At 42.8% G+C, this 22,904-nt stretch overlaps 1 protein-coding gene across 4 annotated transcripts in view; it reads right to left on the minus strand.

Moving 5' to 3' along the window:
- Positions 1-8,475: 8,475 nt before the first annotated feature.
- Positions 8,476-22,904, minus strand: part of RUNX2 (RUNX family transcription factor 2) — a 147,085-nt gene continuing 132,656 nt past the window's right edge. For all 4 annotated transcript variants that reach the window (XM_058800979.1, XM_058800981.1, XM_058800982.1 and 1 more), the window contains one exon: positions 8,476-8,954. In XM_058800979.1, coding sequence (XP_058656962.1) covers positions 8,476-8,954 — 479 coding nt within the window. The remainder of the gene's footprint in view (positions 8,955-22,904) is intronic.

Below are 22,904 nucleotides of genomic sequence, written 5' to 3' on the forward strand. Positions count from 1 at the left end.
GAGGCAGGGACAACCCAAACCCTAATACAGAGGCTGGTGAAAAAGTCACCAGCTGCAATTTGGAAGGTTGGAGGCGGACATCAGGAGAAGCTTGGGGATAAAATGCTCCACTGAAACCTTGTCTTTATCTCAATGCGTAGAAGACACCAAATCTTGCTGAGCACAGCCCTGCTGAGAGGATCTGGTGTCTGTGGTCCTGCATTGAACCTCCTTCACTTCACTCAACCAGCACTCCAGTGACCCTTCATTGATCACACCCACATTTACGGGTAGGAAAATGCTGTGTCCAAAACCGCGGGACTATTATTAGAGGGACATCAGCTGACCTCTCCTGGCGTAATCATCATCTGAATTTGGCCTCGTGGCAAACATTAATCACTGGCAAGCTGCTGCAGTGTATCAACATTAACATGGGCTGTTTGCTTTTCTCTAAGTGTTGGGACATCCCACAAGATCCAGCTGCTCATCCCGAGCGAGCTGCCGGGAGGGAGCGGCCAAGGGCTGCAGGGATCTCTGCTTTTCCTCCTGCCCCACCACAAATCCTGAGTAAATCTGTTGAGGCAGCACAACTTGGCCTTAGCTCCACATTGTTATTTGACCAGATCAGCAGTCTGGAAACTGGGTCATTTTCTTTCTAAACATGTGGTTTACAATTGTACTGCTTCAAAGGACACTATCCAATGGTGTGAGACCAAACACTGGATTTGTAGTAAAAAAGCTAAACAACAACAACAACAGTAACAAGAAAAGTTCAAAGATCTTTGTAAACATGGAGCCCATAAGACACACTGTCACAGTAGGGAAATAACAAAATCCCTGATCTGTATTTAGGGTAATTGAGGCATTAAAAGAGGAGTCTCAAGCTGTCTGGAGAATCACAGATGATGCTGAAATTTCTCAGCTACAGAAGTAAAACTAATTTGTCTCATATTTAGAAGTTCTTACAAATATACTTATGAGATTTGTAAAACTCTCACACAACTGGAGTAGGGAAATTCAAGTCTGCTTGTTATTTAGGTAATACAGTCAACATTTAAAATGCAGGTTGCATGTACATTAAGTAACATATATACTAAATGTGTACAGGAGTAGCAGGGCAGGCCTGAGAACTTCAATTTTAAATTATGTTGTACATCCCAAGTTATTTGTTTGTACTGCATCAGATCACCAGAGGCTTTTGGAAGATTGGGATTTGCTCTTTCTATCTCATGGTTTTATCTGTTACTGGCGCCAACAGTTTCCTATTCCCAGAGGGGTAAATGCTGAGATTTACCCCTCCAAAGTCATAAAAGTATCACAAAGAGTCCTCATGGGAACATCTCCACACATCCCAGACTGACATTGCACCAGTAGATCTAAAGAGAAAAGATAATCACAGAAGGCCCAAGCTAAATATTTAATTTTTTGCTTTAAGCTTGTGCTAAAACTTTTCTTCAAAATGTTAAGAAGAAATGCTCAACCTGCTCCTATAATTTTATGTCAGAGCTGTGCCCATCACCTGTCCAAGGATTATGCATTTCTAACAGATTTGTTTATAATTTTTAACCCATCCAGCAAATGTTTCTAGTTAATAATGCTCTTGGTCTGTGCTCTGCAAGCATCCATCCACTGGTGAGTGTCTGAGTGGGACACCCTCACTGCACCCCTACCCAATACATGTTCTAGTGTCACCCCCCACATGCTGCAGAACACTGCTCATCTATGGGAGGTTACCCAGGGGAGTGCTTTCACCCCAAAATATCAACACATTTCCTCCCAATGATGCAGAAGGTAACTAGGCAGTTCATGTCAATCCTTGGGTATATAACTGAGGTTATTTCCTTCTTTTCACCAATAAACAGCTTGATGAATGTTTTATTTGGTGTCAGAACGGGGTTTGGTGCTGAACCATAAAGTCAGACCCTGCTTCTTCTCACCCCCACCTCCCAAGAGCTTGTTTTAGGCAGAAAAAAGGCTGATTTAGGCCTGTGGCTGCTCTGAGCACTTCCAGTGTTGCTCACAGCCACAGGAAATTAAAAAGTTAAAACCGAGGCCAGCAGGGAGAGGCGGCCTAGGACTGTGTGGGACCAGCAAGGCCAGACTCCAGCATTTCAGAGATGATGTTCAACCCTCACAACCTAAACCCAAGATGCTATTTGTTGGCACTGAAAGATGGGGAAAACAACAGTCACCACCCCTTGCAGGAAACATCTCTAGCTCTTGTCTCCTAAAGAAGTTTGAGTCTCATCTGCCCCCACCACTCCACATCTCTGTGCAAGGCTGTCCTCCATGTTCACCAGCGGTGGTAAGTTGCCTCCAAAGTGGTTGATTTCTTTGCTAAGGCAAAAGAGTTGCCTTCTTAAGCTGCAGGGTAAACAAATCCAAAAATCAAAACCAACATCCCTAGCATGGGGAAGTTCAGTGGGAACTACTGTACTGGATCAGAGGGATGGTTTGGCCCTATCAGACCTTGTGCTGACCATATCTGCTGCAGATTTCCCAGAGAAATGTGCAGAAACCAACAAAAACTGATCTTTAAGGTCTCTTTCAACCCAAATCATTCTATGATTCTATGAAAAGAGAGATCACTGTAACTCCTCAGTAACCTGCCTATGCATGAGTTTAATCTTGTCCAGCCTCTTTGCTCAGATTTCATTTAGCTGAATATGTGTTCTCCAGACACTCACAAAAGCAGTTTTTATCTCAGACAACAACCTGTAGCAGGCAGCTCCCAGCCTGCCTCACAGGCCCATGGAATAACTTGGAAAGAATTATGGGAGGTCTCCAGATCAACCTCCTGCTCAAGCAGCCTCAGCTTGAAGGTCAGACCAGGCTGTTCCATGCTTTACCATTTGGGCCCTGTAAATCTCCAGGAACAGAAGTGCCATAAAGTCCCATGGCACCTGTTCCAGCACTTCACCATACAAAATTGAGAAAATTTTTTATTTCCATTGATGAGAATCTGCATTAAGTGACCATGAAAGCAAGACTATAATGAGGGTCCCTCTGGCCAGTGGGTAGCTGAGATGGGTTAATCTGTGTGGCCAGAGGGCAGCAGAAAGCCTTAGCACTAATCCTTGAAGCATGAGTCCCCCACAAAACAATTTCTATAGTAACTACACTACAGAACATTGGTTGGTTTGCTTGGTCCCTTACTCTTGGATCAAGCTTTCCTACAATCAGGACTTGGATTATGAGCTGGAGTGAAAGAGCCCTCGAGTTTTAACCACCACACAAGAAATGTGTAGGTCCATGGTAAAGCCAACAAGAGCTCCTAAAATCTGTATCAGTGACATTTAAACTTCAGAGTAAAAGTTTTCTCTAAATGAACAGAACCTCACATCTCTCTGTGCTACTATTTCTCTTCTGCAGACTCAAGAAATATCTAAAAAGGATAAGAACTTACTATGAAACCAGGCACAAGCTTGCACACAACTCCTGTCCTCTCCTCCTGCAGACAGCCTAGGGTGAACTTAACCTCACATTTATTAGCTGCATCTCCTCCTACACCTGACACTAAGCTGGAGGAAAAATAGCCTCCTCCCTCAGTCCCCTCCCAATCCATACATCTTCTGCTGCTTGAAAACTATTCTTGCCTCAGGCCATGCAAATCACAAGATTATCTGGGACTGCATTCCTCAGGTCTGACCAGGAAAAGGTGGGGATAGCTCAGCCCCCATCATGGAAAAGCATCACAAATCCAAATCCCTCCCTCCCAGTTTAGAAATCTATCCCAGTTTTCCCTGGGAATGTCCTGGGTAATGCCAGTTGTTCAATTCCAGAGTTAGTGGCCTAGCAAGATGGATGAGAACAGTTTGCACTCCTCTAAGAAACACAATTTTCAATAATTTGCAGGCTCAGGAAAAGAAGCAACATTTGAGATCAGGTTTAGAAGGTGTCTTTCACTACCCAAGGGTCTGGAAACTTGATTTGTATATTTAGTTGAAAACTGAAGTGCTGCAGAAATTGATGGGTCAGCCACAGACGGCCTGGTCCCATGTCCTACCATGTGCTTGCTTTACCGTGCCTGGTGCCAAGAAGAGACAAGGAAGAAAAAGAAGCGTAGAAGAACGTTAACAAAAAAAAAAGCCATTTTATTGAAAATGAAATTAAAACTTCAAATTAATATTACAATCATGAGAAAATGCCAAACAATTCAATTTACAGTTGCAACATACAATACAAATAGTCCCTTTGAAGTTGAAGTAAACTGATCCACAATCATCGTCTGTGGCATAAAGCAGAGTGTTTGTACAATATGTGCATGAAAAGCAAATCTTGGGTGACAGCATTTGAAAAAATAAAAAAATTAAAGCTTGTATTTACACAAAATGCTACAAATATTTTGTTCCAGCGGAAATTCAAGATTGGTAAAGCATATTTAACAACAAAAAAAATTGGAATGTCACTCATATTACCTAAAGTTACTGTAAAAGTATGGTTTTGGCTGATATACTTAAAAGTACTGCATTAAAAAAAAGCAAAGAGTTATCTGTAAACATGGAAGTAAACAAACATCTAAAAAAACTTCTCAGAAAATGTTAAACTGAAATGCATTCTATTTAAAAACAACAAGAAATTCAGGGGGGCAGAGAATGGGACTTCTTTGAGCTCATGGCTGATCCAGGTTTAATTATTGCTTTTGCTCATGGCTTGCTGCTGCTGCTGCAGCCCAGCGTGGGACTGAGCCTTGCTTTGCTTAGGGTGAAAGTGCAAAAATTCTCCCCACTCCTGATGGTACCTGTGGAAACTGGTAAGTCTTTGCTCAGGGGACTGCTGGCAACAAAGGTTCAATGCTAGAAAGACACAGCAGCTGGGCTTTTAAAGGAAATTATAAATGTCACGTGAATTATGCTGTTGGATAAATAATTTCCTTTACTTTTCTGTCCCAACCCACTGCACCCAATCTGGTTACCCTTAGAAGGAGGGAGAGGAGGATTTAATCCTTCGTTCAGCAAAAGGGACATTGTGCCTGTTGTGCTGTAAGAAAGTCTTTGGTAGGATATGAAGCTGGAAGGTAAAAAAAAGGCAATTTTTTTTATTTAAGTCTATGACCGGTGCCGAAGATTGCCACTGCCCGAAGGGAAGGGCTGTCGTACCTTTGAGAAAACTCTGTTCTGCGATGCCAAGCACCTCACAAAAGCTCAGATAAATTTATATGATTCACTACATAGCACCGGTTGGGTCTGAAAATCTGATTCAAGAGCATTTCCAAGTGAACTTGAAAGCATTTTCTGAAAGCTCTGAAAGCATTTTCTGAAAGCATCTCTGCCTCAGCCTGTACGACTCTCTCCATGACCAGCCTGATGTACTGGGACATATTTTCTAAAGGCACCAGGAGGGTTCAGGAGCTTGGGGATCTAGTGAAAGTCAAGGGGCTGGTGCTCCTCTGTCCACAGGTACTTAAAAAATCCTTTCCTTCCTATCTCAAGCAGGCAGAGCCAGGTCAGACTAGGGTACTGATCTACTTGATCAGGCATGCATGCCTTGACGGGGTGGAGAAAACGTTTTCAACGTTTGTCCCTAAAGGTCCAGTTGAAAAACCACGGGGACACAAACAGAGTCCTGTTGGTATTGGGCAAAACAAAAGTCTGGTCTGTGCTGGATTTATCCAGAAACAAAAACGAAGTGCTTGAATTTTACAACAAAGTCATAAGGAAAAAAAAAAAAAAAGAAAATCTGGGTTGCTGCCTGCAGCCACTCTTAACAACATTTCGACACAAAAGCACCCTAAAAATTACTTAATATGCATACAGTAAACCTTAAAAAGCCCTTCTCAGCAATAACAAATAATGTACAAATATAGTACCTTTTATTAAATAGGAAACAGCTTGCACTGGCAGTACATCTCTTTTTCTCTCGCTTACTAAACAAAAAACAAAACTGAAATGTGTAACCAGACACTGGTTTTTTAAGTGCTGCTGAGACTAACAAACGTTACTTTACAGTTACAAATAAATGGACAGTGGTATGCTTCAAGCTACCACAAACCAACAATAAATAGAATCAATTACAGCTTCCATCTTTGAAGGAAAACTAAGTATTAGAAGAAAAAAAAAGTGTCTTACTTATATTTTAAGCATACTTGGTATACAACCTTTAGAAGGCAAAGACTTTATTAATTTATTATTTTTAAGAGCACGTCATCACGCAGATTGGAGGGCTGTACCATGCTAAGGCCAGCTCGTCAACAGCTTCGCTGCTAATGAGCAGTGGTGTCTGGCTCTGTGTGGCTGTGCCCAGCGTTGATTTGCTGCTGTACTTTGGAGGTAGCCAAAGATCACCCAAGGAGCAGCTTGGAGGAGGCTGCGGGCAGCGGTGACTGAGGCAGTGGAAGGAGGGAGCTTTGGCCAAGCCCACTGGCACGTGCTGAACTTCCCACTAAGCCAGGCTTAACACCTGCCTGGGGAGAGCGTGGGGAGGATGACTCAGCTCCCACCACGTCCAGCCAATGCCATGTCACCTCCCTGCATGCCATGGCAGCCCTGGGCTGGGCAAAACTGGGGCTTCTCTGTGGGGTAGTTTGGCCACAGACAGATTGGGGTTTGGGTGCTGCTGGTGCCACCCCTGGGAGCCCCAGGGTGGCTTTGAAGGTGAGTTTGTGTCTCCTGTGTGGGCAGAGGTGAGTATTGCTGCCCTTGTGCTCATCCCTCTAACACGGCAACAGCCACATCAGCTTCGGAGCCACCACAGCATCTGCACGGCTCCTGCATTTAATGCTAACGGGTGGTGACTCGCTACCAGGCAGTTTCTGTCTCAAGTTTGAAAACTTTTAATTCCACCGAGTGGGCTGAAATTGCAAGGGGAGGGGAAAATGTTTCACCATTTCTCCCTTAATCCCACTTCTGAGATATTCAACAATTCATCATTTGCAAAATACGGGCTTTGAAACGGTTTTGATTTTTCTTTGGGAAAAAAAAAACCCTGTCGAAATCCAAATTATGCTGTCAAAATAGACCATTTTAAATATGAATCTTTTCAAATTTTGAAGTTCTGAGAAAAAATCCTTGGAGAAGAAGAAATTAGGGGAAGGGTGGAAAATATTTCATCCTTCCTACCATTTTTCCAGTGTCTCCACACTACTGATTAAAAGGCAAGACTGTGTTGAAGGCAACCAGACAGCTAATAAAAATATTTTAAACACAATATTTCCTTCATAAGTTATATAAAAAGATCCTACATCCCAAATCATTTGATGTGGATGCATTTAGGTTGGGTTTGTTGTTTTTAAGTCACATTGTAAACTGGTTCACACTGGAACTGCTTTTCAGAGTTGGGTAAAGGTCTGAGGTTTACACTATTGCAGAAATGTAATAAAAAAAACAAAAGCTAAACAAAACAAAAAACACTTTTAGAGACCGAAGTCAATATATCATTACATTAAGAAACGTTTAAAGGGTCCAAATGTCATTAAATAATTATAAATATTCTTTTAAACTTAAGTGATGATTCATGTTAGCAAACAACCTCAAATTTTACACATTTATAATTTAAAAAAAAATAGAAAAAGAACATAGCCAAACACAAATACTATGTATACCATTTTGGCTTTAGTAATATATATTGCCATTCTCATATTTTGCATAAGTAATAACATTTTGTTTTTTGTTTTTCAAGGTTTTGGTTATTATTTTTGGTTTTTGGCTAATCAAAGGCAAAACGAACGGATACAAAAGCAAAAAGGAAACCCCGGGGTTGGCTCACCTAACTTGAAAACTCATTCTCTTTAAGTACCCAAAAACAAACCAAGAAAGCAATGAACACAGAAATTCCAACCGTTATGCGCAGCAAGGCTCGGACAGAGTTTTTTGGGACAGCTGTTTTCGTCTGAATGGATCATAGCAAAACGGAAGCAACTTGCTCTTTGCTTTCCTTTTTATGTGCACCAATACAAACCAGGTGAATTGCACTACAGGTGTGGAGAGGGTCCCATACGTTGTATGATTGCAACTGTATCTGGAGTTCATGGCTAGTTTTGGTTTTCTATTAAAATAAAAGGGAATGCAGCCTTTGCCTTGCATCACCATGTTTCTCCTGATAGCCGGGGAGTCCGTTCTCTCCTTGTTGGCAAAAGTACTCACTAGTTATTACAAAACTCTAGGGGAAAAAAAGTAGAAGGAAAATACCAAAAAAAAAAAAAAAAAAAAAAAGAAAATAAAAGGAGGGGGTGATTTTTTTTTGTGTCTGTGTGTGTGTAGGAAGTACATTTTAAATATAAAACAAGGTAAAATGCTTCCAAGGGGAAAAAAGAAAAAGAAAATATGTGCTTTGATTCACATAATCTGAAACATGGGTTGTGGTATGTTGGTAACTCTTGTGTTATTTATGGCCATTATCATCCCATCTACACATACCAGTTGCACATATTGGTAAAATCTGGTTTTTTTTTAAAAAAAAGAAACAAAAAACAGGCACTTCATAGTTAGTCGACCGTTTGGTGGTTTGGTGAATTTTTTTTTTTGGCTTGCGGAGGTCGGGCCGGCTACGGAAGAAATCTCAGTACGGCCTCCAAACGGACTCATCCATCCTGCCACTAGAATTCAAGACGGTTGGGGAGCTGCTGTGGCTGCCATCCGCCTCCACCCCGTCACTCTGGGTGGGCAAGTTAGGGTTTAGCAGTGTGCTGCCGTTGGACGTGGTGGTGCACGGCGGGAGCATCCTGGAAGGGGAGCGGTCCCCTCCCGGCACCATGGGGAACTGGTATGATCCTGACGAAGTGCCATAGTAGAGATATGGAGTGCTGCTGGTCTGGAAAGGTCCACTTTGGTTTTGGGAAGAGCCGGGGTAGGGAGGTGGCAGGTAGGTGTGGTAGTGAGTGGTTGCGGACATACCCAGTGACATGCCTGAGGTGACTGGCGGTGTATAGGTAAAGGTGGCTGGATAGTGCATTCGTGGGTTGGAGAAGCGGCTCTCAGTGAGGGATGAAATGCTTGTGAACTGCCTGGGATCTGAAAATGGGCCCAGCTCTGAAGCACCTAAAAAATTATAACAAAAGACGGGGGAAAACAATTCTGTAAATACCATTTTTTGTATCACGTGATGATAGAATTTTATTTTTCTAAGATAACCCACTTCTTTTGGCCCCCAAGAGAACAGCAGATCATATCAAGCAACACATTGCAAGGAACAGAGTCACACATCTGTCTTCTGGAAGCGCTGGGCCAAACTCATCCCTGGTCTAACTCCACTGATGCCAATGGAGGGAGCAGCATTGCCAACCTGAAGTGCTCAAAGGTCATGAGTCAGGTTGAAGGGAAAAAAAAATCTCAAAAATCAAGAGATTGGAAAAGAGCCAAAAAATAAAGGGGACAAAAATTTGATAAAATATAGAGATTAAAAAAGAGACAAAAAAGAAGGGTGGACTTGGAGTTGATTTGCCTTCTGCTTTCAGAGTTTTGAGGGTCATGTGTCTCTGTTTTTTTGCTTGAGCCTCTTGAGAAACTCAGGTCTGGTTGCACACGATAGCTGAGATTCCCACCTCAGCACAGGCTGTCAGGAGCTGGGGTTTCCAGAAAAGTAGAAATCACTTTGCAACTTGTAGTAAAGCTACAAGAGCTGGCAACACCAAGTTAACTGCACCACTGACACCAGGAGAGTTACACTGGGGGTGACTAAGACCCACTTCTTGCCTTAAAACAATTTATTTAGGTGAGAATCCACTCAGCTGCTTCCTTTGGCCAAAAAACAGTTTGCTGCATCTGAAGGACGGACAAGGCCATTAAGCTGATAGAAAAAATGCAGATTTTACTCTTCAGAGAAGTTGATGGAAAATTACAAGCCCAACACTCTTTTTGCCATTGAAAAAAAATTTGTTTTCGTATGTAGTCTCTGCAGTCTGGTTGAAAAAAAAAGACCACACAGTTTATGACTACTGTGAACGTCTGGATGGTAACGCTGTGAACTGGAGTCTAAGGCAAAACAGGGATGGGTAAACTCATTTTGCCTAATTTCTAATCCCACATCAAACACCCAAAGCTTTGGAGCAGAACTGGAAAGCAAACGTTAGCTTGGTGATGCGCTTAGGAGATTGTGGGATGGACAGGAGCAGAAAACAAAGATGGTGAAAGCTTGTACTGAGAGTCAGAAGAGTGGAAAACAAAGTGGAAAAGGACAGAGGGAAAGAGGGAAAGCCTAATGAGGAAGTACAGAGCAGGAGGAGGCAAATGCAATGGCCGCTATGCAGCAGACACATACATTTATAGAGAGCTGAAAAGAGCAGGGTGTAAATAAAGGGGGAAAATTATGAAATCAAATGGATCCTTCCTGCACTTCCTGCTGACACTCCTACAGCTTTACAGCCCTGCAGATCCAAGGGTTCACTCACCTCTTTGTCAGTCTGCTGAACCTGAAAGGTTAACTAAAAGGAAAATATGGCATCTTCTAGATGCCAAACTGATGTGCTAAACAGTAAAATGTTCTGTGTATCCTCAGTTTAAGATGAAACAATGATTTTCCTTGTGGACAGGCTTCAGATCTGCCCTGCTGACATTGCTTTGTAAAAGAAAGGTCTCTCCAGCCCTTCTGTTCCTGGTCCACTCTGCTGTAAGCAACAGACCCCACAGCCTCTGCCACCTTGTGTGGCACATTTTGAAATTTAGATCACTATTCTGGCCTGTCCTCCCAGCTCAGTGAACCCATGCCTACAATGATATCTGAAAGCAGCAGTGGGGCAAAGCTCAGGAGCAGTTTGGGTTCAGACTGGAGGACCTGGCCCACAGCCAGCCAAGCCTCCAAATCAGCCTGAAACCTGGGGATTATAATCCTCCATCTCTAACAATATTAAGCACAGAACTATAAGTGGGCAGTAAAAGCCCATTCCAAACTCTGATGACAATGTGATTGCTATTATCTTTATCTGGGGCTGGATCAGTGACCTATGGGTGAATGGGTCTGTCTCCATCATCAACCCCTCCAACCACAGCTCCCTGGAATGTAATATAACTTGTACCTTTATAGCAAACACTTTACTACTTGATGCAACTCCTTTCGTTCCCAACTGCAAACAATAGCCAGAGGCAATACCACCCAGATTCAAAGCTGTAATTTTGGAACACTATCCTTTATATTGTGAACAGGTCTGATACGTATCTGGAAATATAAGGTTAGAACATAATTTCCCCAGCTGCTCAAAATACTGACTTTCAATCTGCTACTGCTTATTCTTTTTTTTTTTATTTATTTATTGTTATTGCAACTCTCCAAGCATGAACAGAGTTGCTCTTGGTTTACCCTGATAGAAGCTAAACAAGGTTTTTAAAATCAAAGGTGGAATTGGTGCGAGTCTAAGGGTGTAGAAGAGCATTGGTATTTTTGGTTTCTTTGCAACCAATACTCTTTTTTTTTCCTTAATACAAAGGTCTCCACACAGTTTTGCACATTAAAAGGCAATCTCCCTTTCAGAGCTAGATCCAAACATTATCTGCATGGTGCTGCCAAGAGATTATGTCTGTGTGGAATGACTGGGAATGTGCACACCACACGTAGGCATTTCAAATGTGGGGCTGCAGACCTCCTTATGTACCCTAGTAAATCCACACTTGTTTGTTTTTACTGTTGCTTGTAAAGCACAATTGTATTTACCAAAAGGCCAAACAACCATAACCCTGTCTTATCTCAGTCATGGCTGTGTCTGCACAGCTCCTGCATACTCACTTCTCCAACTCCCCTTTTGCCCAAGTGTCTTTTGCTGTCTCCATAACTCCCTGCACAGGGCTGCAATTTGTTCCCAGCCTTGTTGTATCTCCATTATGTAAAATAATTTTTAAAGATCAGAAAAAGTTCTCTGTTCTAAAGTCTCATTTCTAAGGGAAACCTACTAAAAAGTCATCTCTAAATCTCAGCTTCTTGCCACCCTCACTGATGTTCAATCTTGCTGATGCATTTTCACTCTCCTCCTTTCTCTGTGCTACCTCCTTATGTTAAGGTTGATTTTGGTTTGAACTTGGAAACCCCAGATTCCTATTCATTTATACATGTTAAGCTCTTTGCTGGGCTGGGAAGAGAAGTAGTTCTACTGGGTATGGCACCCATCTTTGTATATCCAGCTGTGCACAAACAGTGATGTGGATCAGCAATACAGTAACATGACAGTGCAAGTATATAATAACTATAATATTATAATAATTTATTTATTCCTTCCCCCAGGAGGATTAAAGTTCCATGCTAATTTTTTCCTTTGTCAGATCAAGAAAACCATTTGCATCTGTGAATTCCCACTCTCGTGATAGCTTGCACTAAATGGGTGAAGCACAGACCCTCTGCTCTACATCGTGGGCACCACATTGCAAAACAACACTTGTATAAAGAGAACAGACTTTATTTTGTGCCACCAGAAAGAGGGACACATCAAAGAGCACAGCAATTGATCTTCTCCTTTACAGTCTCATCAGCTGACTGGGCTTAACAATTAAAAAAAAAAAGAAAAAGAAAAATATGTATTTTTGAAAATAAAAACCTAAACATTTTACATCTGAATGAGTCCAGGTTAAACAATTTTTAGATTTTCCAATCTGATTCCTTCCTAACATAGCCTGGCACTCTAGTTTTCTGAGAGCTAAATGTTTAGAACAGAAAAGCTCATGTTAATATGCCAATATATATGCTAACATCCCAGATTCAAGAATACTGCTCCAGTGTGTTTCATATTTAGAATAAGAACAATTAAAATTCCATGTGGCTTCACTTATTTTGATGCAGAAGCCTCATTAAAAACCCTAGACCTGGGCATTTGCCAGCAGCCAGCTCAAATTGTTTTGTGTTCGCGCTGAAAACCCAATTTTACCTGCTGCAGCTTTGCAGCTCCACCATTCACAGCTGCATGTTTCAAGGTCATTTCTCCTTTGCAGTTTAGAGATGCAAGCTAGTGCTAATTAATGCTCAGGTCTCAATTAATAAGCTGCACTTGTGGTTTGCAGAAAATCAGGCAACAAATTTCTGTCAGGTTTACAGCACTTTGGTCAATCATTCCCAATTATTAAAGATCATAATGTACTGTGGACAGATTAATTCCTTGTAGGTACAGCCAGCTAACATATACTTTAAAGACTTATGGGATATTTTTATAACTTAAAAATACTACAATTTGTTTTGTTCTTTAATGCTATAAGTGGTCACTAAAAAGAAAAAAAGTCCCCTTGAGTTACTACATATGTTTCATAGGGAAATTTCTAGCCCATCAAGTCAATGCAGAATCTTTCGATGCACGAAAACCAGAGTAATTCTGTATTCACTGAACAGTCTGTCTCCAGGAAATTCAGCAACATATAGTTAAATTTATTTACCAGTAGCTAAATGATTCCCTTGTGTTTCAGGGAACTTCAGTGTTAAGACATTTGCTGAAGTCGAAACTAGTTTTGTGGGGTTTTGTTCAACAGTTCAATTCAGGCTGGGACATTGTACTAATTGACCTATTAAAATAGTTTTTTCCTTCCCAACATCTATGTCTCTGAATTATAAGCACAGCCTGGATTACTTACAGCTGATAATATCGCCTTGGATGAAACATGCCACACACTTCACATGATGAGACGATTTCAGTCTCTAACAGCTTTGCCAAACTTTAAATGCTCTGGCTGAAATTGTCCATGCTGGGCGTCTGTCTCAGGCTAAATTTTGATTTATGCATTTATTTGTTTTTAAAATTTCAGCTGAAACTCTTCTGCTGGGAAAAATACATTGTTTTACGAATCTTAAACTCTGAGGAGCCTTCCTTTGAAAAGCTGTACCAGTTCCATGCTTTGAAGTAAAGACTTGAACTTTGGAATAGGAGTGGCTTTTGTGTGAGAGATGTTGTCATGAAAATCCAGCCAAATATGAACAAATCATAAGCACTCTGACTAAAAATGGGCAGAAAAGTCTGTGCCCCTATAAAGACACTTGTCTGGAGACTGGAATGAAATCCAGGAGTCACAAGTCCTAGCATTTTTTCTGCAAACATTGCTGAAACACAGGGACATTGCCACCTGTCCCCATGCCAGCCTAAGAAGGATCAGTCCATTGATGGCTCCATTCTTTGGGATGGCAGACCCTGAGTGAAAGGAGACCATGAGGGTGTTCCTATAACATTGCAAAGTAATATTTGGGAAGGTGGGGTTATTTGGGGTTTGCTTTTTTTTAGAAACTGAGAAACTATAAACATAACCAGAGGCAAACAAAGGGATATTATTAAGGTTACCATGTGAAGAGTGAGAAACTTTGGGAACACCAGCATTCAAGATACTTCTCCAAATGTGCTATGACAAAGCATTCAGCTACATAAGATGCTATTCCTTTCTCATTAACCTGCCCAAGCTGGCCACCTCTGGAGATGCATCTGAGCTGAGGAAAAGAGAAGACCATTGTCTATATATTCCTCAGATCCACTGCTCCAAGAAATCAGAAGGGGTGAAATGAACAAGGCGAGAGAGACCCAATTATTTCCTGAGTTAACTGGATTTTATATGTTTCTGCCACATGGCTCCTACATGACTCAGTTGAAATGTCTCCAAATCCCATTTTCACTTCCCTCATTTTCTGTGTGCAGCTAAGATGTTGGCTTCTGATTTGCACGTGTGCTAAACATTCCCAGCTGCAGCTGAAGCCAACGGGATCACAGGTCTGAATGCAAGGACACAGACAGAACTGAAATTGTGCTGTAGGTGACACACAGAGGGGGCACTGAACGACATGAGACCTTAAGGTCAGTCTCATTTCTCTTTCTAAAGAGGGTTCTTTTTTTTCTTGGGAATATTGCACTGCAGTGAACTGTGCCATACAAATGCTATGGCAGAAATATTAGAGCAAAGCCAAGCAAGAAATTAAGGATTCCTTCTTCAGAGCAGCACTTAATGCTCTGCAATAAGCAAGGCCTGAGGAAATGCAAAGAACAAGAAGCAAACAAAATATTGAAGAGCTGCTCATTAAGTTAGCACTGTCCATCCTGTGCACTGAATGAGACAGGAATCCCGTGGGAAAAGTATCATGTGATCCTGTAATTAAAATTTGTAATATAATGCGTAAGCAGAACGAGACTGATTTAAAGTTGCACAGGCAATGTAAGGACTGCGATTTTCTAATTTCTGAGCTCCTGGTTTTGCCAGTCTGAAGGATTCTTTGCAGTGTGTTTTAATTGGGGAGTGATTATTTTCCATCTGGATCTCTTTGGGTTTTCCCCCAGCATCCTTCTTTATCAGGGGGACAGTGTTACTTTTTGTTAAATTCATTTTGTTAAATTCTTGTTCCCTGTGTCTGCTGTTTATTGAATGACACACAGCATCATCTTCCTGCTTTCTTCCAGGCAAGCCTCTGTCTCTCCAAAGCTGCTGTACCACCTTCCCTCTGGAAGAATGGAGATGGGGACTGCAGTTCCCAGGGATCCCAAAACATCTCCTCCTGTATCTATTCCTATTCCTAACAGCTGTAGCTGTTAGGTCCTGATCTCACAAACCTACCCTGGTGCTCAGCTTCGTGCAGGAGCTCAGGGACATTCCTCCCACACATCCAGCAGCAAGTGTCTAGGTGCTGGGAGGGCAAGGGCCATGCAGCACCACAGAAATGATGCACGGGTCTTCTCCCTCCCTGGGTTGCTTTCCCCACGTGTCATCTGGATTTTTGGAACAATTTATCATAGGAAACGATATGTTTTTAAATGCTCTTTTCCCTCCCTTTAGTTCAGGAGAAAAGAAAGTAAAAAAGCATTTGACATTATTTTTTTTCTCAATTTCCTTCCCCCCCCCCCCCCCCCCCCCCCCCCCCCCCCCCCCCGCTCCAGGTCGCCCCAGAAAGGTCTCCTGGCAAACAATAGCTGCAGAAAATGTGTGAACTGCCCCCCCTCCTCTTTTCTTCACCTCAACAAGGTGTTAACTTCAAGGCCTAGTTGGGACCATTTAAACTGCAACATTATTAAGCACAGCAGCCTCACAAAAGTCAGAGGGAGGAAGGAACACTTTAACCCTTTCACAGCCTCACACACAGCAGGCAAGACCCTAATTCCAGTGCATCACTTCTCACAGTCCCTCAGTACCCCAGTTCACACAGTAAACTGCACACTGGTGCCTCCTGGTATTTAGGTAACAGGTCTTTGGCACCTAAAATGCCACAGATTAATTTGCAGATAGATGTTTTCATTGAATTTATGGTGCTGCACCTAAGCCCTTTGCTGGGAGAAACACCCCATAAATAACATAGTTAGTAGTGGCCATTAAAGTACCACTCGTGCAAATAAAGGAGAGCATTTCTCAAACAGAGATGTTATATTGCTTAACACCAAAATTGGAGTTTCTCTGCATTTCTTCAGCCTGGGCTCTGTCATTACCTGTCCTGCTCCCTCACTTTTCTGCTGCATGAAGCTGCTTTCTTTCCTTAAGGCACTGAGGTCTGCTAGGTGACATTAAGCACTGAAACACAGGTGGCTGCTCTCTGCACTCCCAGAGATAACTCATCTAAAATTTAGGGAACATCAATAGGGAACATCAATTTAGGGAACATCACAACCAACCCCTTCTAGATGGACTGTTAGGAACAGAAATGAAGCTGTGGAAGCTTCAGCCACCACCGTCTCATTCATAGATGATGCCTCACTTATTCAGGATTTATAAACCTTCCTAATGAGAACCACAGGAGGGGGACAAATGGTCACATTATAGAAATAGATCCTGGGTTGGTGGTTATGACCTGCCACCTGTGGATGCCTGTTGACCTGGTGTGATGGGGAGCCTCTGAACTTCTCAGCCTTTGCTATCTCATCTCAGTGACTCCAGTCTGGAGCTGTCACGGGTGATTTGGGTGGAAAGGAATTGGCAGTGTATCAAAAGCCCCCTGCTTGTTTAAAGTCTCAGGCCATCTACGGGCTGCACTGGAACCAAAGAGTAAATAAAGTTTCCTGGAAATAAGTGCAGGAGCTCTGCAGCACCGCGTGGCACAAACACGCACACGAGCGTGCAGCGCTCTCCGCTCGCTCTTCCCCAAATTCTCCTGCCTGAATTTCAGTCACTGCTCTTCGCCAGCCGAAAGGCATCAGCAGGAGCACTTGAGGCTTTTCTTGGAGAGCGACCTCAGAGTGTTGTATACAGCAAGGGGGTGAAACCACAGGGCTGCGGAGTAGGCACGGCGATGGAGAGCAGCGGGACAGGAATCCTGAGTAAATCCAGTGAATGGGAAGATAATATACATCATGGCTCACAGGCTACTTTATTCCTCCTTTTTCTTTTTTTTCTTCTTTTCAGAAAAATGTGCCTTAACTGTCCAGTATAAATATTTGTTTCCAATGTTGTCATGAATTGTACTTTTCCACTGCATGCTACTAACTCAGAAATACCATCTGATCCTCTAGCAGACACAAAGGAACTATGTTTTGCAGGGACAGGGAAGGGGGGGAAGCCCTTGGCATTGCTCTGTTATTTCACCCTTTAAACCCCTCCTTTTCCCTCCCTATCCAAATTTTCCTTTTGCATCTTATTCAACTAATGGACATCTCTCCTGAGGACTGAGGATTCCTTGCTGCTTCTTGATTAAGAGTTTTTAAGAAGCCGTGAAGGAAGATATTCTTTGAAACTGGATCTACTGTAGGATAGGAGCCAGCACACAGGACACCGTGTCTTTCAGAGAGGGCCACACACAGTGCCACTCCAGTCATATGACTTCTCTGTCACATCCTGAAGCCATTTCCAGCTCGTGTGCGAGTTTGTACTCCCATTTAGAAAAGGATGGGATATATTGGGAACACACATATGGAAACACTTTCAGGGAATCAGTTTCCATGAAATCCATAATAAGCCAAGTGGCTTCAGATGTGGCAGTGTGCCTCAGATTAGCCAAAAAAAAAAAAAAAAAAAAAAAAAAAGAAAAAAAAGAGGGAAAAAAAGAAGGAAAATTCTTCCCTTTCAATCCTTATTTCAGTTTCAGGGGAGGGGGGGGGGAAGGAAAATTGAAACCAACTAATGACTTATGGCTACCAAAACAGGGAGTCACAAAATAATACAACTAACAAGAGCACTCCTCCTCCCCAAAATAAGGACACTACTATCAGCATTCCTGCAGCTCCCAAAAAGCTCTCCTGGCATCTGCCAAGCTCACATGGGATCAGCAGAGCCATGGTCCTGCCTGTGCCAGCCTGCATGGGTTGGGCAGGTGCCCACTGTCTGGTAACCTGTGGGAGCAATTTTTTCCTTCCCTTACAAATTTTCTGTCCTTCCCTTTCCTTCCTGCCCTTCCAAAAGCTACAACTCAGTGATAAACTGTCCATTAAGTTAATCTCCTGGAAAATGCCGGATTCAGGAGAGGATATGTCATGGATGGGGTTGGCTGTAACCAAGCCATACTAAAAGCAGGGCTTATTGTGGGATGGTGTATTTGGTTTGCCAGGCAGGGGGTGGATATCACCTGCCTGCTGTCCTTGGAACCAAAGCTCAAGACCAACTGCCAGGTGCCCTCACTGATGGGTACCAGAGAGCAGAACAATCCCAAACAGAACAGAAAAAGATTGGAGGCAGGAGGAAAGGACCGAGCTCATCCAAGCTACTGTGGAATAATTGCACAGCTGAGGAAGTGGGAAGAAGCACAGATCAAGCGGCAGGAGTTCAAATGGGAACTGGAGACATGCTACGTGCATCTCTGCATCAGATACCCGCCTTTTTATCACAAGAAAATAACCAGGAATTTGGCTGCTAATTGGGGCCGTATCCTACAAACCTTACTTTTCCTGACAAACAAATGACTCCACAAATAGTCCCTCTGTTTCCAATAGGGTTATTTGCGGTGGGAGGGACCACCCAACATGCGAGGATCAGGCCCTCCATTCGCTCGCTTCAAACTTCCACAGCCAAATGTGAACACAAAAAAAATACCCACGAACTGCAAAGGCTTTTCCTCACTGCTGCTGGAAAAGCCCTGGACGAGGATGGCTGTGGAAAGGTCTCGTGTGCTATTAATATGATGCTCTTGCTGGCTTTCGCTGCCAAAACGCGGATTTGCCATTTGTTTCTCAGGCTGGTTCTTTCCACTCAAGCCCCAGCACAGTAACTAACTGAAAACTTCTGCATCAAGGAGAAGGTCTCTTTTAAAGTTTGGCTTGGCGTTGCTTTCAAAGAGTTGTCTGTATATTTTAGAATATGTAGGACTTGCCTTTGATTTAAACCTCGCTCTTAACAATAGACAAGAGATGATTTCTCTACTGAACGATTTAAACAAAAACAAACATATTTTGGTTACTCGGCCTTGTTTTTCAAAACGCTCTGTTTTCTTTTTTTTTTCCCAGAGAAAAATCAAACCCTACAAATCATTACACTTCTGGCCAAAAAAAAATTAAATTCACAAATGTAGATAATTCTTTTTTTTTTTTGCCTTGAACAATATCATACACAGAGAAAGAAGAGCACCTCCCCAGCCCCCAGACATCTATAAAACACGAAACCCCCTCATCTAAACAATTAAAACCATACTTTTCTCCTCCAAAATAACTTCTGCCTTCAAAGGGCTTTTTCAGCCTCGGTCCCTGTCCACAAGCAGGGCCATGATGTTGATTTCTGATCCTGCCCAGCACGCAGCCCCGTGTCCCCTGGTCCTGTGGAGGCAGCGGAAGGCAGCTGCCTATGCTGGGAGCTGGGGCTCTGCAGGGGCAGCTGCTCTGAGGGGATGAGGGCACTGAGCCCACGGGACTTCTGGCTACTGGAGAAAGGAGAGGGGAGAAGATACCAGGGAGGCACTTCCATCTTAGGTTGAGGATTTTAGCAGCAGGCGCAATAATGCTGTTGGAGTGAAAACAGTGGAAAATAACCCAGTGACGGACAGAGTTTTTTCCCTTACGGTGAGAATACATTTCCCCCAAGTAACACAAACAGTGTAGTGACATTGGGCTCTGTGATGAAATGGTCAAACACGTCAGCATGACTCAAGGCTAAGGAAATTTCAGGAGGCTCAGGGTGAGAGGAGCCCTGTGGGGAGAGCCATAGGTGAGCACCATGGCTGAATCCTGCTCCCATGTCATGAGGCAGAGTGAGAACAGCTCGGGGATGTCACAAACCTTGGCATGGCAGGAGCGAAGCTGTGGCTCTATAGCCACAGAGCAGGACTTGCAGGACAATCACCATGAGCTTCAGGAAGATGGAGGAAAACCTTGCACACAACTGCTAGTCTTTTTTTGCTGGAGCTGCTGCTCTCGTAGCTAAGAGTCAAAAATACTGAACTGTGTAAAGATCTACAGAGGTTTCAGTCCATGGATTTAGGCACTCAGTGCCTGTTTAGATACCAAGCTGCCACAAAATTCAGCAGAACACAGCTAAATATAGCTGTACAGCAGGGCTTGAGGCACTGTATCCCTTCTAATGTTCACTTTAACAACATACAATTTTCAATCTCATTTAATAAAAGCTGTGTAAATCCCTCTGTATATTTTTTTCATTCCTTTCAGACCTAACCTGAGCTTCCTACTAAATTAAGGAGAAATACTGTAAGCAAAGTTTCAATCCATTATAAGATGGTCTACACAGCATCCCCATTCATCAGCTGAGCTGAAGCTTAAACCAGCTCAACTCTGAACGCCTCTAAAAAAATGCTTCTTCTCCATAGTGTAAAGACTGAATATGGGTTTTATCCTCCCAGGAAGGTGGTGATGAGAAAAAGAAACAGACTTGAGTCTGTAACAGCTCACACCATAAACATGCTGGATGCTGTTTGATGTACAGCCCCTTAGGCTATACCACTAGCAGCTCTTTAGACCATCAGTAGAGATACCATACCTCAGATATGGTATCTTGGATTTTAAGTTCAGATCAGCACTAGTGATTGGGAATAAATAGAAAGCCCACTAAACCATTAAAGCTGCTGCACGGGAAAATGTGATACAATGCTTTCTGGCTTTTGCTACTGATTTATTTTTTTAATTTGGGCAAATAATTTAATCTTTCCTGTGTAAATTTTGCTTACTATACAATGTATATTTCAATACTTCATATTAGCCAAATGACAAAAGTTAGTAGTACAGTTTAGAAAATACTATGAAATTCTTTGTTGGAAAATGTTGCAAAGTTACAAAGATTAAAGGCAAAACCCAAAAGACATTTTTTATAAGCTCTTCAATGGGTGAAGACACAAAAAAAGTGGAAGTCAGAGCAAAGAGAACTTGACTTGAAATAAATTTCATATGCAATCCTGATTTCTGAGATAAAAAAGATGCATACGAACTCAGCCTGAATTAGCACCTTCAGTTGCCTATATCTGCTGAGAAAGCAGCAGCAGAATTGCCTCAAACCAAGCCTCCAGTGCATCTGCAGCCCAGGCCAGCGAGAGTAGGAGCTGGCCCGGCTGAGCACCAGGCGCCGGCTCCAGCCCCACTGCGGCTGGAATGGCTTCCTCCACGGGCCAACAGCCTGTCCAAAAAACAGCTCCAAACCAGTCTGGCCCACCTACATGGGCCAGGCCAAATGAGGAACTGGTTGGGTTTGGACTACCCTTAAACCCAGCTTCCTATCTAATTTTGGAGTCTAATACAGTGGCTCCCAATTCGGCTCCAGCGCTGCTTAGATCCTCCCTGCGCGCCTCTTCACCCATAAAAAAGAAAACAACACGGGTTGGCTTTTAGCAGGAATCAAAATGAAAACAAAAACAAACAAAAAAAAATCCCTTTGGAGGGAGATATTTGAGAGAGGAAGAGGGAGAAAGCGGGAAGAGAGGTGCCTTTTTCCCATTGCCAGGATTCCTCTGTGGCTCCTCCAGCCATGCCAGCATCCACATCACAGTTCCCAGGGACTTCCTCTGAGCAGCTTCTGTGAGATGCTTCTTCAAATGAGCCATTTCATCTTGGTCTTATGTTGCAGAGATTTCGGGTCAGCAGCCTTTCTGGTGTTTTTGAGGCACTTGCTTTCCTTCCTATTTGGCCAGCCAGTTACCTTTGCAGAGGGTCTGTTTTTCAGTGGTCAGCCCCTAGACTGGATCCCAGGCCTTGAAATTTGCACCCTTGAGGGTATCTAAATGTTTATGATCTTTTTCACAGAGGTCTCTATACTTTCATGGCTGACAAATCCTGTCCAGCTCTAGTCTTTTAACTGCACTCAGATTAGCTATTTCAACTGTAATTAATACTTTTGGCTAGGATCCCTTCTTTGGGATGTAGTTTTATTTCTGTTTTCAGTGGCAACAACATGCATAACTAGTTGGCTCCACTCAACAGGAATCATCTGCAAATGTTTGATCCTATTTCTCCACACAGGAGCACAGGTCACATGATCTCACAAGGTCTCTGTCAGTCCGATAAGACTGTGACACTACAGACTTATAGGAAATATAATTGATCCAGCAGCTCCCTTGAGGTTAATTCCCACCTACCTAAGGGTAAACAGATTCACAGAGCTGTGTCAACAGCTATTAAATACAGGGATCCAGCTAGAAACCTTCAATATATATATTCTGATTTTGAGCTCCAGGGGAACTGAGGGACCACTTCTGGCCAAGCTGAGAAGGTGATGGGTCCTGGATGGTCCCTTGGCGTAACCTGACCAACACCATTTGCTTCTTATCTCAAGTGTGACAAGCAGATTTTCCTTTCTTTCCTGCTTGTTCGGAAGCCTGGAAGGAGGTGAAGAGCCCCAGAGCTACTTCAGTAACCTCCTTAAAAGTTCATTTTTTTGCAAAGAAACCAAAAATACCAATGTTGCTCTTTGCAACCCCTGCCACCACCTCACTGATTCCCTTCATGTTCCAATTCCCTCTTGTATTCCATTGCACATCTTGTAATCAAGCTGTACTGTACCTAAGAGTGCAAATTCATAGGAGACAGGCTGATTTCCTTTTTTCTTCCTTCTCTTTCACTGTAGAGTCCTTAGCACAAGGGGGATGAGACCTCTAGACACCATCACAATACAAACACTCTCTGCAGCCAGCAGTGATTCCAGCAGAGGTTCATTAGCTATTCCCAAATACAACTATTGCTTTGATCATTGAACTGCACTGCTTGC

Source organism: Ammospiza caudacuta, chromosome 3 (genome assembly GCF_027887145.1).
Source record: "Ammospiza caudacuta isolate bAmmCau1 chromosome 3, bAmmCau1.pri, whole genome shotgun sequence".
Classification (NCBI taxonomy): Eukaryota; Metazoa; Chordata; class Aves; order Passeriformes; family Passerellidae; genus Ammospiza; species Ammospiza caudacuta.